The following is a 13839-nucleotide window of genomic DNA, read 5'->3' as shown; positions in this document are numbered from 1 at the left end:
AGTATACCACAGGACTCCAACTCATTGAATGACAAAATATAGTGAAATAGATTTGCTACAATAAATCGGGCTAAGGAGGGTGATGGGAACTCCTTTTTGAAGCTTCCAAAGTCAACATTTGATGTATCAGTAGTCTAATTTTGGTAGTGCCACATTCCCAAGATGTTAAAGTGTTACGTTCTAAAAGCATACATTCTTTTAGATTTTATTCAATCCAATAAAGTCTGAGGACTGAGTCACATTGAAACCATTAACTGCATTTGAAACTTTGGTTCCATAGCCAAAAACATTTCTACAAATCAGATGAAGGCCAAGCTGTCCAAAACTCTTAGGAACATAAATCTGGTAAGAGGATTTTTCTTATGAAATCAATGGATAGTGACCACATTTGGAAATTTATACTAGAATTAAGTTTAGTCTTATTAAAGATATTCTGAGAAAATAATAAAACATTGAAGGTTTTCTGCCTCCTTGCTATCCTAGAAGGATTAACAAAAGTAAGAATCACCTAAAAGTATACATGGCTCTTAGCATAACCACAAAATCATTGTAGTGAGAGATTAAATAATGTTTTAGATAGATTCATAAACTTAATTTAATGCTTACAAAATGCATTACCCTCCCCATACTTACCAACATGAGGACTGGAGTCTACTGTTGGTAGTGAAAATCAGCTACCAAACTACACTAATATGTACAGTGGACTGATTTTACTTTTTTCTTCCCTGCTAAAACTCTTAAGTGTAGTTGTGTAAAAATTAAGTCGTAAGATTTTCTTATGGCTCGTAACTATCACTTTATGCTAACTAGCATGGCTGAAATATGAACATATCTAAAACCAAGCAAAAGGAATGGCGCTGCATTGATTAAAAAGTGCAAAACCTTACTCAAGTGGAGTACTTGAAGGAAATAAGCTTGTTTAAAAACTAACATCCCAACTTGGGAAACTCCTAATCAATTTTAAACTCTTCTGAATTTTAGAACCTTGATGTTTACACCTTTTATAAAAGATGCCTCTTGACTAGGGCTAGCAAGCACTGTGTATACAAATAGAAATGTCTGCAAATATACACACACCAATTTCACTAATAATAAAGAAAACTAATTTCAAATGCCGAATTCAAGAACCTAGTACCATGAACCTCCTGGCACTACTGCCTTTTCCTAATGGTTGGAGCAATGATTAAATTTTAACACAAATTTTTTCTTAATGTCTCCAATGCCATTAAAAACAAGGCATGCCAACTCTGACTTGATAAATCTAAAATACAGTGCCCTGCAAATTTCTGTCGTATCAGAGCCGGAAGTACTGAATTTTTGACTCATCTATTTTTTTTCCTTATTAACCTTCTGAGGTAGAGTTACCCATCCAATTTTATCAGGATCATAGTTATCTTGAGCTAAACACTATATTCTTTTCAGAAAGTGAAAATAACTTTTAAGAGAAAAGAAAAAAGGCTTCCCAGGCCATGGCACATAAGATACATTTACAATTTTTAATGTAATAATTAAAAAATAAAAATGGTTTGTCTTTATATTTTAAAAAACAGCCCAGCTGTATTATTCTCTGTCACCAAGAATTATTGATATTGTCTGAGGATTCTGTCAGTGCTAAATTATATAGTTCAGCCTTCACAATCCCATCCTTGATGAAGAGTTAATTCCCTCATGGTATGCACAATATACTCTCACAACTTCCAGCCATCTCTTAGTGCCCGATCTGAGCAGGATGGATATGAAGGATGTAATTCATTCAAGCAACTCCTCCCTGTCCTGCCCCCTCCCTCCACATTCCCCTCTTCTCAAAAACATCTGAAGTATGAAAGTTGTTTTTAAATAGTAGAAGCACCACAATCCATAACACCACATATGGTCTTTAAACTGAAGTATTTTAGTGATGTCTTGGACATCAAAATCAATTTTTAAGGTGGATTTTGAATGTGTGGGTCCAGCCCAGGTCTGCAGTTTGTGCAGATATAGAAACAAAAGGAACTTACAACATTCAGAAAATGTTAACTTGCTGATTTTAAAATAATGCTGGAAATTAAATTTCTTCAAAAGTTGGCAAGCATGAGCTATTGGTCATGATATGAATTAAATGGATTTACAAATCATTAAGAAACCCAAGTTTATGTACTGTGAAATTTCCATGGTGCCTTTAAAATAGGCTGCTCATAATTTTTTTAATAAATGCCAAATCACTAGATTTTTGATGGAAAAAAAAATACAGATGGACTGTGTTTTACCTATTTGAAAATCACCAATCCATTTAAAATAAAATCCAAGAGGGTATATACATTCTAATCAAGTAATTGATTATTTTCCTAATTAATAAGAACTACACTTTACACAAAATACTTTATCAGCAGCTGTTTTCTTCAAAAAACCAATAGTCATAGTTTCACAGTTGAAAAAGTTACACATTAAAATATTTTACAATTCATTGTATATTCACCAGGTTCCCATTTCCTAAAGGGCTTGTAATATAAAGCAGATTAGAAGGGAAAACCTCAAAGTTGATTACTTTGACACTAAGTTTTACAGAGGACACTAAGAACCAACAAAAAGCTTAGGTTCTATCGTAAAATAGTGACCAAATTCCATTCTTCTTTAAAAAACCCAATTAGAAACATCTTTTTAAAAAACCAAATTCCACAATATGAGTAACAGACTTTAAATTAACAGCATTCTAAAAATCTTCAAAATAAATGATTTTATATAGCTGAGAATGATAAAAAGTTAAAGCATGATTTTCAAATAGTTGATTATTTCTTGCTAGAATGTGTTTAAATTAGGTTTTATTTTCTTTAAACCTGCTTTTCTTCTTTTCTCCAAAATAGTCATTGAAGGAAATATTGCTCAAGTGACCAGATGAAATTGTTGAGCCAATACTCAGTTATACCACATTCAATGACAAGGATGGTCAGCCACAGGAACTGACCAACTGGAACTGATCTCTGATACTGAAGTACCTGGAAGTAGCTATATTATCACTGACTTGAAACATATCCTAGTCACCCCCTTGTAGCATTTAATTCAATTTCTGGTTCCTTGCCTTCTGAGTACTACCTATCCCTTTTCCCTTATTTTTTAAGGTTGTTTACATAAACTCTGCTTGGATTTGTTTGAAATGTACTTTGCATTTAGCTAGTTCATTTAATGTATACTCTTTATAGAATTTGTCTACATTTCTTCAAATGGAATTAATTTGGTTGTAATAACTTAAAAATAAACGTAAATGATAAAATAAGTTATGTGGCTTGTGTTTTAATGGTGGAGAGGTCCTAGGGCAAGGGGGACTATCTGGACTGATGTGAAAAATGCAAAAATTGTATAAACTTTGTGCAAGGAAGCTCAAAGCTTTTTTGGCACTCAGTAAAACACAGTTCTCTGTTAAAAACTTCAGTTTCCACCATCAAAGCTTCAGATTTGTACCATTTCACTGAGTTTTCCTGTAATTAATCCCTGATATAGAAAATACTGGGATGTCAGTATGTATTAACTGAATAAATCTAAAAGACACAAATTGTTAATCATGAAATTTTAATGTTATGAAATCTATATCTGCAAAAGAATCTATCTGGTCTCCTGCTTAAAACAAAGTTTAAATTCTTCTTAACTATTCTAAGACAGTTTAGGGAAGTAAGTTCCCTAAATAAGTTCCCAAATTTATTTTTCTTGTTGGCAGTATTATGTACATGCTTTAGTGAGGTACCTAAATCTCCAATAATTATGCCCTTTAAGGGTTCTAAAATAGTCAAATATTAAGAGTATTTGTATTAGAGTCCCGTTCACTATTCAAGACTTCTACTATAGGTAACTGATTTCATAGATGAATGTTTTTTAAGTGATGCTGTATAAAATGTGCACTCTTCATAAAGTTGTACTCCAATAATATGCCTAGTCTAGAAAACTGTCAGTAAATTATTGCACTTTTTCTGGTGTGGCACCTGGACATTTGCTAAAGCTATGTCCTAGGGCATTAATCATTCATTTCAATTACTGAGTAAAATATCAGATTGTAGAGTGATAACTAGCCTTAGCCCCTACATCTTGGGTTAATGTTTTTCAAAGTGTTTAGGAATGTATCCTGTGCTCAAATGCAATTTAATAAAGTTGGAGAGTGAGCCCTGACAACTCGGAAATGGGACACGATCTTAAAATGGTTTAAGGCCCTAATTTTATTATGGAGATATTGAATAAATAGCCTAAAAAGGTAAAAAGTTCATGGTTTCTATTCCCCCTATTATAAAGTATTATTCATGAACATACCTTGGTAGAGGGATTAAGCAATCAGGAAGATAGTCTAAATTGTGTTAATTTTGGTAACCAATTTCATATGGTTGAGGCATTCTCAACTATAAGATAGGATGGAAGATGGGGGATTCAAGAGAAAACAGAAGAAAATAAAAGGAAAGAGGAGGAACTTTCATCTGTTTTCCTTAAGTAGTTATACACTAGTCATTGGTATAAATGGGATAGTGCCTGAGCCTCACCCACAGATCAAGAGAAAAGCTGACCATGCTGCTACAAACGATAAAAAATTTGGGGTGCAAAACAATGCATGACTATGGGACAGATCATGTAAATAAAGAATATATATTAATGATAGTTTCTATAATATAAATAGCCTTTAATAAAAAAAATAATCTTTTTAATAACATTAATACTCACTTCTATTTTCTGGAACACATGCATGAAAAATGTATTCAATTCATTGCAAAAGGAGAAAAAAAATCAATCTAAGGTGAATACTGTACAATTCTGGAGCAAGAATTATTCCTGCTCGTTCTTTCTCTATGATGATTATTTACTTTGTGGGAGCCCAGAATTTCCCTGGGAAATAAGAATCAGATTCTTGTAAATACTGTCCAGAAGAAAAACCCCAAAACACCACCTTATAACAGGTCTCATTTGTGACTGCTTCCCAAACTTTGCAGATAAGACCCCAAATCATCAAAAGGTTTGATTTATTAAAAAGGAAAAGTCTGTGATGAAATCTCAAGAGTCCCTTACACCCCAAGCATTTTTCTTCATCAAACAAGGAGTCAAAAACCCACTTCAAACTATAAGTTGAACAGCAATGGAAAAATAAAAATTTTCATTATTTTCCAATCTCAGTGTAATTTAACATCAAACTCCAGTTTACTTGGACCTAATGCAATAATAGATTTTGTTGTGTCCACATTTCAAAACATAAAACATTTGCAAGACAAAAAAAGAACATCATTCTTTTTCCTTCTCCATCATTTCTATATATTTTGGGTTTTTTTTTTGTTTTGTTTTGTTTTTTAAAAAAAGATACAAACAATCTTTAAAGTTTACCTTTTTTGGACTTAAGGCATAACATGAAATTGCGCATTATTCTAAAGCTTAATTTTGAAATGAACTAGTTTAGTGCTATCGAACCCTGTTTGCGTTTACATTATTTAAATTATATAGTATTTTATTTCTGTTCCTGTTGTAAATTCTAATGCTGTTCATGGATTGTGCAATTCCTATGCAATCAGTCTTTGCCTGTTGACAGTTATTAACAGTGCAGTATAGAATCCAGATACTGAGCTCTCAGTTTCTTAATCATTTCAGTTCAAAGCATGCTGCTTAATTGTGTGGAAGATCCAATCCATTTTTGTCGTCCAGCCACCATGGTGTGCATCATTCATTTGTTTCATGAAATATTCCAAAGCCTCCTGCTCAGTTTTATCTAAAGCTAGGGTCTTTCGAATGTATGCAATATCATCAAAAGATTGTAGTTCTGGCATTCCAGAGCCAAGCATCATTGAGAAAAGATTTATGAAGAGATTGGCATGCTGCCGAATAGCTAGATAAGCCTTGTAACACATCTCCTGAAACCTACAAGTAATAAGAACAGTTTGGTTAGTGTGGAGTAAATCGTGTTAATACCTTCAGGTCTCTGCTCAAATGTCACAAAGTTAGAGAGGCCTTCTTGGACAAAACTATAAAATACAGCATTCTTCTCCCTACTCCTCTTACCAACACTTTCTATTCCCTTTACCTGACACCAGAATGTGAACTCTGTGAGTCCATAAGGACTTTGTTTACTGCTCTATCACCAGCCCCTAAAAGAATGCCTGGCACATTAGCAATTTAATAAGGATTTATTAAATGTATGAACTGGTCCATACTAAAGCCTCTAGGGATTAGGTTAGGGCCAGGACTGAGTTATAGATAAAAGAGAATTTTATAAAAGGTTTTTAAAAGTACTTTAAGGTTTGAGATAGACTAATGATACCCCATATGGTGGTAAGAAAAATTATGAATAAACATGGTATTAATGGTTGACTGAATTCCTCAGATTGTATGACTAAAAAGTGCTGTTTGAAGCACTATACATGATTTGTTAATAAAGAGAAGGTGGAATCCAATTTTTAAACGGCAGTGAACAAAAACTTTTAATGTACTATGAAGTTTAAGGATCACTTCCTTTTTAGGCCTTAACTAACTCAATAAATTAAACTGGTTTTTCTTTCCATTTCCTTCACAGCATTACACAATAAATAAATAAAAATAAACACATTAAAATATCCAGTTTATGCTACGATGTTAATAAAACATTTATTTTTAAATTGCTTGAAAAATATCGATTGCTTTGGTAGAGCAGCAAGAATTCTTTATTTTGTGCTTTTGATTTCTTGAACTTACCTCTCAAATTCTCTTGTCTTTGTGCATTCTTGGGCTCCTTTACTAATCACTATTAAGAAATCTTGTGTCAAAACAAATGGCACACGCTCTCGTTTATAACCAAATTTTTTCTTCTTGTGATCCAAAAAGTGTCCAAAATCTATATGAAACAGCTTTCAAAAATAAGAAATTATGTTATAGTTTGACAAATGCAGAAATACAATGTCCTGAATTAGTAAATTTAAGAATGTCGAGGGACTTCCCTGGTGGTCCAGTGGCTAAGATTCCATACTCCTAATGCAGGGGACCCGGGTTCGATCCCTGGTCAAGAACTAGATCCCACACGCCACAACTAAAAGATCCCTCGTGCCGCAACTAAAGATCCTGCATGCCACAACTAAAGGATCCCACATGCCGCAACTGAAGATCCTGCATGCCGCAACTAAAAGATCCCACGTGCCACAACGAAGATCCCGCATGCCACAACTAAGACCCAGTGCAGCCAAATAAATAAGTAAAAAAAAAAAAAAAAAATTAAAAAAAAAGAATGTTGACACATTTAAAAGAGGAAGCTATTACTTGTCCATCATCTTTAACCATGATGTTACTATTGTGACGATCTCCAATTCCCAAAATGAAGGTAGCAACACAATATCCAGCACATGAACGTGTAAATAGATCGATGGCTGCATCATATCTACAAAGAAGAAATAAACAACTTTGAGTTAGTATGGAAATACAGAATGATCCAGTCCAAACTGGAAAAAGATGGTCAAAGTCTTTTAGTAAAGTCTGTATTAAAACAATGAAAACAATCATTGACATTAGGGGGAGGAAGTAATTATGTTTGAAGATCTGAGGAACTTTGGGATTCTGAAGTGTTCAAAGGTTTCTAAGAAAATTTCTAGATATTCTCTGACCAAAGCATAATTCTTATTATAGTGAAAAAATACTTATGTCATTAAAATAAATTTTTTCTAATCATTTTAACAATGAATTAGGAGTAAAATTTTTAATTTTAATTTTTATTAATTTAAACATAACTTAAAAAAAAAGAATAAGCATTAAGAAAAATACATTTTAGATTTTTAAGGTGAATGTACAGGATTTCACCAAATTATAAGCAATTCTGATCATTTAAACTCAATAATCTCAAATATTTCAAAGGTTGAACATATCTTTTTCCAAATTAAATACAGTTTTTTTTTTTTCTTTTCTGGTCTAACTCAAAGAAATATACACAACCATTAAAAATCTTGTCTATCAGATACAAACTTCTACTAGCATAGAAAGAAAAGAATAATAAACTCACATTTCTCCCTTGTTCTTGTCTTTGAGCCACTGATGTAGTGTGTGGCTGTTGAACTGCAGGGCACCTTTCAGGCCTCCTTTACACTGAATTTGCATAATAGTGTGAGAATTTCTCACCACCTCAATAAGTCCCACACAGTCACCAATGGACAGACAACCATAAGGTAACATTCTGAAAAAGGAACAAGACATCTGCAGTTAAATGATGGGATTTTAAAACAGCAAATATTTTATCTTTTTTTAAATGTGAAGATCTAATTGGTTTTATTAGGAGATTCATGAATCGAGCATCATTCCATCTAGCAAGTCGAAGGGCGCTCCCTAAAATAGCAAGTATTTTAACAGGCTAATACAGGAATATTCTATTTGCAAATTTTTCATGCATGACCTTTACTCCTTTAATCTAGTTTTACTTTTATTACAACATGACAAACATTCCTAGAAAAATCATCAAATTATCTGCCATCATTTATTATAACCTTCAACTGTGAAAGCATTTAACTGTACATGAGAAAAGCATGAAGAAAATTATTGTGGCAATTCAGTTTATAAACATTTATGACTTTAAAAATAATGGGTGAATTTAAAGATGTTTAACTGACATCTAAACAATACCTTAGGGTAGCAGTTCTCAAGTTTTCGGTTTCAGAACTCCTTTAAACTCTTAAAAATTATCAAGGATACCAAAGAGCTTTTATTTATGTGGGTTAGATCTATTGACATTAGAAATTAAAATGGAGAAAATTTTAAAATTAAAATATTTATTAATTCATTTAAAGTAATATTTACACTCATTTATATAAAAAATACTATCTTTTACAAAACAAAAACCCTAAAAACAAACAAACAAAAACTTAGAAGAGTGACATTGTTTCCCATTTTTTCAAATTTCTTTAATGTCTGGCTTAATAGTATGGAGCTGGCTTCTCATGAATGCTTTTGTATTCAATCTAATGCAATGTTTTGACTGAAGCATATGAAGAAAATCTGGCCTCGCACAGATATGTATTTGGAAAAGGGAGTAATAGCCTTTTCAGATAATTGTACATATTTTTCTTTCCTACTGTTCCAACACTTGACAAGAGATAGTTTCTTAAGTTGCAATATGGAATGTGAAACCATAACAGTAAACTTTTCATACACTGTTACATGAAGACCCATTTGTTTATCTTGCCTCTGAATGGAATTTCTACCCATATATGACTTTATAATATCCTATATTGGTCATTTGGAAGATATTAGTTCACTGAGTTATGGAGATCTTCCAAATGTTGATACTTTTCATTATACCAACTAAAAAAAATCACAATTGTTAACATTATCACTGATCTCATCAGAAAAGTCTTTAATTTGGGGGAAGCTCATAGCAGTAGATACAAGGTTTTCAAAATTCTAATTTTTACTTGAAAGCTTAAATTTGATTTTTGACAACAAATACTGTCAGTTGTTCTCCCTGAAGAGTCTCATATTGTTCATTTTCAAGAAAATGTCTACCAAATATCCATGTCTGAATAATCATAGCTTGTCTGTTAGTTATTCTTTAAGTAAAAATGATGTTCCCTGATAAAAGCAGTTAGTTTAGCCCACAACTCAAATAACCCACCAATGCTTTTTCCTTGATACAACCATACTTTGGTGTGCAGTCGAAGTGCTTTATGGGTATTTCCCATTCATCACATGTAATATTAAAAAGGACATGTAGTCAAGGGTAGAGATGTGAGGATTTAAAGAGACAATGAAAAAAAAGCACCTAATACACCCATTGGCACATAAGTACTGAAGTATGGTTTTTCCTGCTCTCTTGTTCTCATATGCTACTGTCCATTCTTTCCACCTTTCCTTTACTTCCTAAATTCCTAAAAGAGTAACAGTCTAAACTTATTTTTATTTTCTCACTTAATTCCTTGTAGCTTAATTTCTATCACTCTACTGACTCAACTCTTCTTAAAGCTAACCATGAATCATCAAATCCAAGGCCTTTTTCATAGTCCTCATGCTCTTAAACTCCTGAAGCACCTGATACTGTAAACTGTTTGTGAATCTCTCCCCTCTTCTGGGTTCTGTGAATCACTTACTCTGGTCTTCCTACCCTTTTGACCATTTTTCTTGTGGAATCTTTTCTTCTATCTGCTCTGGTAAATACAGGAATTTCTTAAGGTGGTACTCCCGAGCATTTTCTCTTAATTTTATAACTGTTGAACATGCTCATAGTTTAAAGCGTCACATAGTCCTACAGGCTTATTATTAAAAAAATTAAACTTTAAATAAAATTTTAATTTAAATTTACTTAAGTTAAAAAAATGTAACAACTTTCCAAAGATCCAACTTACTTTCCAACGATCTAGCTCGTTTAACTTTAGATGCTTTTTTGCATAGCCACTAATTTACAATTAAATATTGTAATTACCAGAGTTACAGACAAAAGTACTTTTGAAGAGGGTGGGCTTTGCCTGAATAACTCTGAATTTGCAAAGGGACAAGTACGAGAAGGATAAAATATTAGACACAAAAATGACTAGGAGAAGATGTGGCAGGATAGAAAACTTGGAGATGATGCTGATAACTGGGAAGGTTGGGCAGAAACCAACAAAATGGCAAAAATTTTAAGATTAGTTGCTTTCATAAATTTTGCTGAAAAACTGACTCAAGATTAGAGAATTTATAAAGTTTTAGAATTAGAAAACTTATATAATGAAAGAAACCTTCTTTTAAACTCTTAACTTGTAAATGAAAAATGGGGCCTTTTGTGTCTCTTGTCTCCTATGTCCTGTTCCTAAATACAGTTGGCCCTCTATAACTGAAGGTTCTGGATACTCGGATTCAACCAACTGCAGATGGAAAATATTTGGGGAAAAAAAATGGAGAAAGTTCCAAAAAGCAAAATTTGAATTTGCTGTGCACTGGTAACTATTTACATAGGCTTTACATTGCACTAGGTATTATAAGTAACCTACAGATGACAAAGTATACAGGAGGATGTGCATAGCTTATATGCAAATACTATGCCATTTTATATAAGGGACTTGAGCATCCATGGACTCTGGTATTGGCGGGGGTCCTGGAACCAATCCCCTGCAGATACCAAGGGAAGATTGTTAGTGACCAGTTGCAAAGTCTTCACCAGCTTATTGGAGATAGCTCTTCTTACCTAGCTGAATCTCATTAGCTATTCTAAGCCAAGGAAGAAGAGGACAAATAGAAAGTACCACAGTGTAATCAACTAATGTTAATTATTACTCCATACATTTATTTATAGATATATGCCTCTATATTGTTTATAATTAATATATTTTACAATTAATATTTACTAATGGTTTACTTTTTCAGGATAACTTTCAGCATACATGTTGTCTTATTGGTTACCTACCGAAGATCAAGACCTTGATTTTGCCAGATATTTTCCATAATGCGAATAATCTGAAGTGTTAGCATATCTTGCCGTAAATCTGAAATTCAAAGAATATGTATACCAACACTTAATGCCACAAGCACAAATTTGAGTATCACATCATCATAATGTTTTCAAACAGAAAATATACAGAACTATGTTTGCTCTTCAAAATAATCTGTAAGGCAGCAATAATCTTAGTCTTTAACCCATTTCTAAAGTATCTGCATAAACACATCTGTATAACAATGTAGGATAAGGTGGCATGTATTTCACAAAAAAATTAAATTAAAATATTTAAATTACTTATTTTTCTGAATCCTTAAACTTGAACATGTTTATATTAAAATATTTGGATTAACAGAATTCAGTGCTGAAAGGTCATTTCCTAATGAAAACCCATCAATGATACATTTGTTTAGTATATAAAAATGTATTCCCCCACAGCCTGTTCTCCAAATAAATTAGGACCTTCTTTTATGATTCCTTAGCAGACTACACTTTTCCTTTGTACCAGGGTTGTAATTTTGTTTTTGTAGTTATTTGTTTAATGTCTCTTTTCCCTGCTAGACTGTAAACTCTAAGAGGGCAGGGATTCTGTTTTGTGTACTCTTACAACTTCAGGGCCTAGCATGTCAAATATTTATGGAGTGAATGGATACACAGCTGAACAAAATGATTTTCAGGCCTTCTGACACTAAACCTAGTACTTCTTTCCTTTTCAATAATTATAAATACATATTCTAAAGGTTAAGACATTTGCTTAATATTATATATTTTACCACATGCATATTCCTTAAATGGCTTTCAATAATCTTCATGGTTCATAAATATCCTGTGTATAAAAATATAACTAAATTCATGCATCATAAGTCCATTAATATTCTTCCTTACCATCCCCATTTTTAAAGATGATCTCATTGTTCTGAAAGAGTAATTCTGACATGATGTCTGGGTTCTCCCAATTCAACCACAGTGGCCTTTTTGCAGAGGACATAATTCGACACTCTTCAAGCCTTTAAAATAGTTGAAAAATTTACTAGGCACCTTGGCTGTTATTCTTTGTAGCCTCAATTTATCTTAAAATACATATACTGTACAACTTTTTGAAGTGTTATAACAATTTTAAACTTTCTCCTCAGTTTTATTTATGAATTAATTTCTGAGGTAGTATAAAGAAAAAATACATATTAAGCTTAAAAATTTCTTATAAATGGAATATGAATTTTCCACAAATATAGGGACATCTCATTTGTTTTACAGATATTGCATTCCATTTCTTATCCAATGATACCAGAAATTCTGGCCATAAAAAGTTTTAAATTCTATTATTAAAGTAGTAAAAACTCATTCTGAATAAATGCAGCTCTGAACTTAAGAAAATTTTACTACTCTTATTTTGCAGGGTAGGAAAAGGGGAGAGAGAAGCATATATTATTGAACACAATGACATTCTGACTTTTTCAAGATTTTCTCCAGAGAAAGTACTTGTTTAAATGTATCAATAAAACTTCCAATAAAGTACCTTACCTGAGATTTCCCAGCTGATGAGCAGGGTTTAGAGGCGATAGAAAGCCCTGTAGAGCATCCATGAAATCTGGTCGCCGCATTTGCTCAACTAAAAATTTCATCTGTACCTGATAAATGAGCATAATCATGGTTAGAAGTTGATTTGATAAAGGTAAAACTAATTGCTAATCTCTTTTATACACTGGAACCTCATTACTGTGTAGTCTTTGAATCCATATCCTGGATTGGCTGCATTCTGATTAGAAGGGTTTCTATAACACAGAGCTGCACAACTCAGACAGAGAGGTGAGAGTGACAGTACTGTGTACCTTCCTGAGAGAAAAGCTCTGCATGCTGACAGAGGCAGTGTTCTGGCTCTAGAGCAGGGCTTGGTCAACTATGGCTTGTAAGTCAGTTGCCAGTTTTTGTAAGTCAAATTGCCTTGGAATATAGTCATGCCCATTCACTTAGATATTGGTGCTTTCACACTAGAATAGCAGAGCTGAGTAGTTACAACAAACTGCATGGCCTACCAAGTCTAAAATATTTACTATCTAGCTTTTTAAGAAAAAGTTTGCTGACCTTTGTTCTAGAGGAAAAACTTTGGAGACATCACGTTAGCTTAATAACCTTACTTTTAAGCTTTTCAGAAAACACCATATTCTCTGTTCAATAAAAAAGGTCTAGTGAGTCTAAAAGAAATGGTTGGGGAAAGTCTCATACTATACTCAAGGTTCTAGTACATAAGTGGAAAGAAACATCCTTTTTTAATCACTTTTTTAATCCACTGTATCACAGTCAATCTGTGATATGAAAACTTCACTTTAGAAGAAATGCTTATATTTACAAATTTAACTAATATCTAATTTATTTTTTCTTACCTTAGTTACAATAGAATAAATTTTATTATTTCAAAGCAGTCTAATTTCCTCTTGCTCACAATTCCAGCAGCAGAAACAATACCATTATTTTCTAATAACCTGTATTTG

At 32.7% G+C, this 13839-nt stretch overlaps 1 protein-coding gene across 1 annotated transcript in view; it reads right to left on the bottom strand.

The window, feature by feature from the left end:
* Positions 1-3418: 3418 nt before the first annotated feature.
* The window catches only part of LOC132364648 (phosphatidylinositol 4,5-bisphosphate 3-kinase catalytic subunit alpha isoform), a 90765-nt gene continuing 80344 nt past the window's right edge, over positions 3419-13839 (bottom strand). The window contains exons 15-21 of the mRNA XM_059920546.1: positions 12872-12978; positions 12236-12357; positions 11321-11399; positions 7955-8125; positions 7222-7339; positions 6664-6815; positions 3419-5853 (exon numbers count right to left, since the gene is read on the bottom strand). Of these exons, the coding sequence (XP_059776529.1) occupies positions 5583-5853; positions 6664-6815; positions 7222-7339; positions 7955-8125; positions 11321-11399; positions 12236-12357; positions 12872-12978 (1020 nt within the window). The 3' untranslated portion in view covers positions 3419-5582. The remainder of the gene's footprint in view (positions 5854-6663; positions 6816-7221; positions 7340-7954; positions 8126-11320; positions 11400-12235; positions 12358-12871; positions 12979-13839) is intronic.

The sequence above is a fragment of the Balaenoptera ricei genome, chromosome 4, assembly GCF_028023285.1.
Source record: "Balaenoptera ricei isolate mBalRic1 chromosome 4, mBalRic1.hap2, whole genome shotgun sequence".
Taxonomy (NCBI): domain Eukaryota; kingdom Metazoa; phylum Chordata; class Mammalia; order Artiodactyla; family Balaenopteridae; genus Balaenoptera; species Balaenoptera ricei.
The sequence above is the reverse complement of the archived record's forward strand: the minus strand, read 5'-3'. Positions and strand labels throughout refer to the sequence as shown.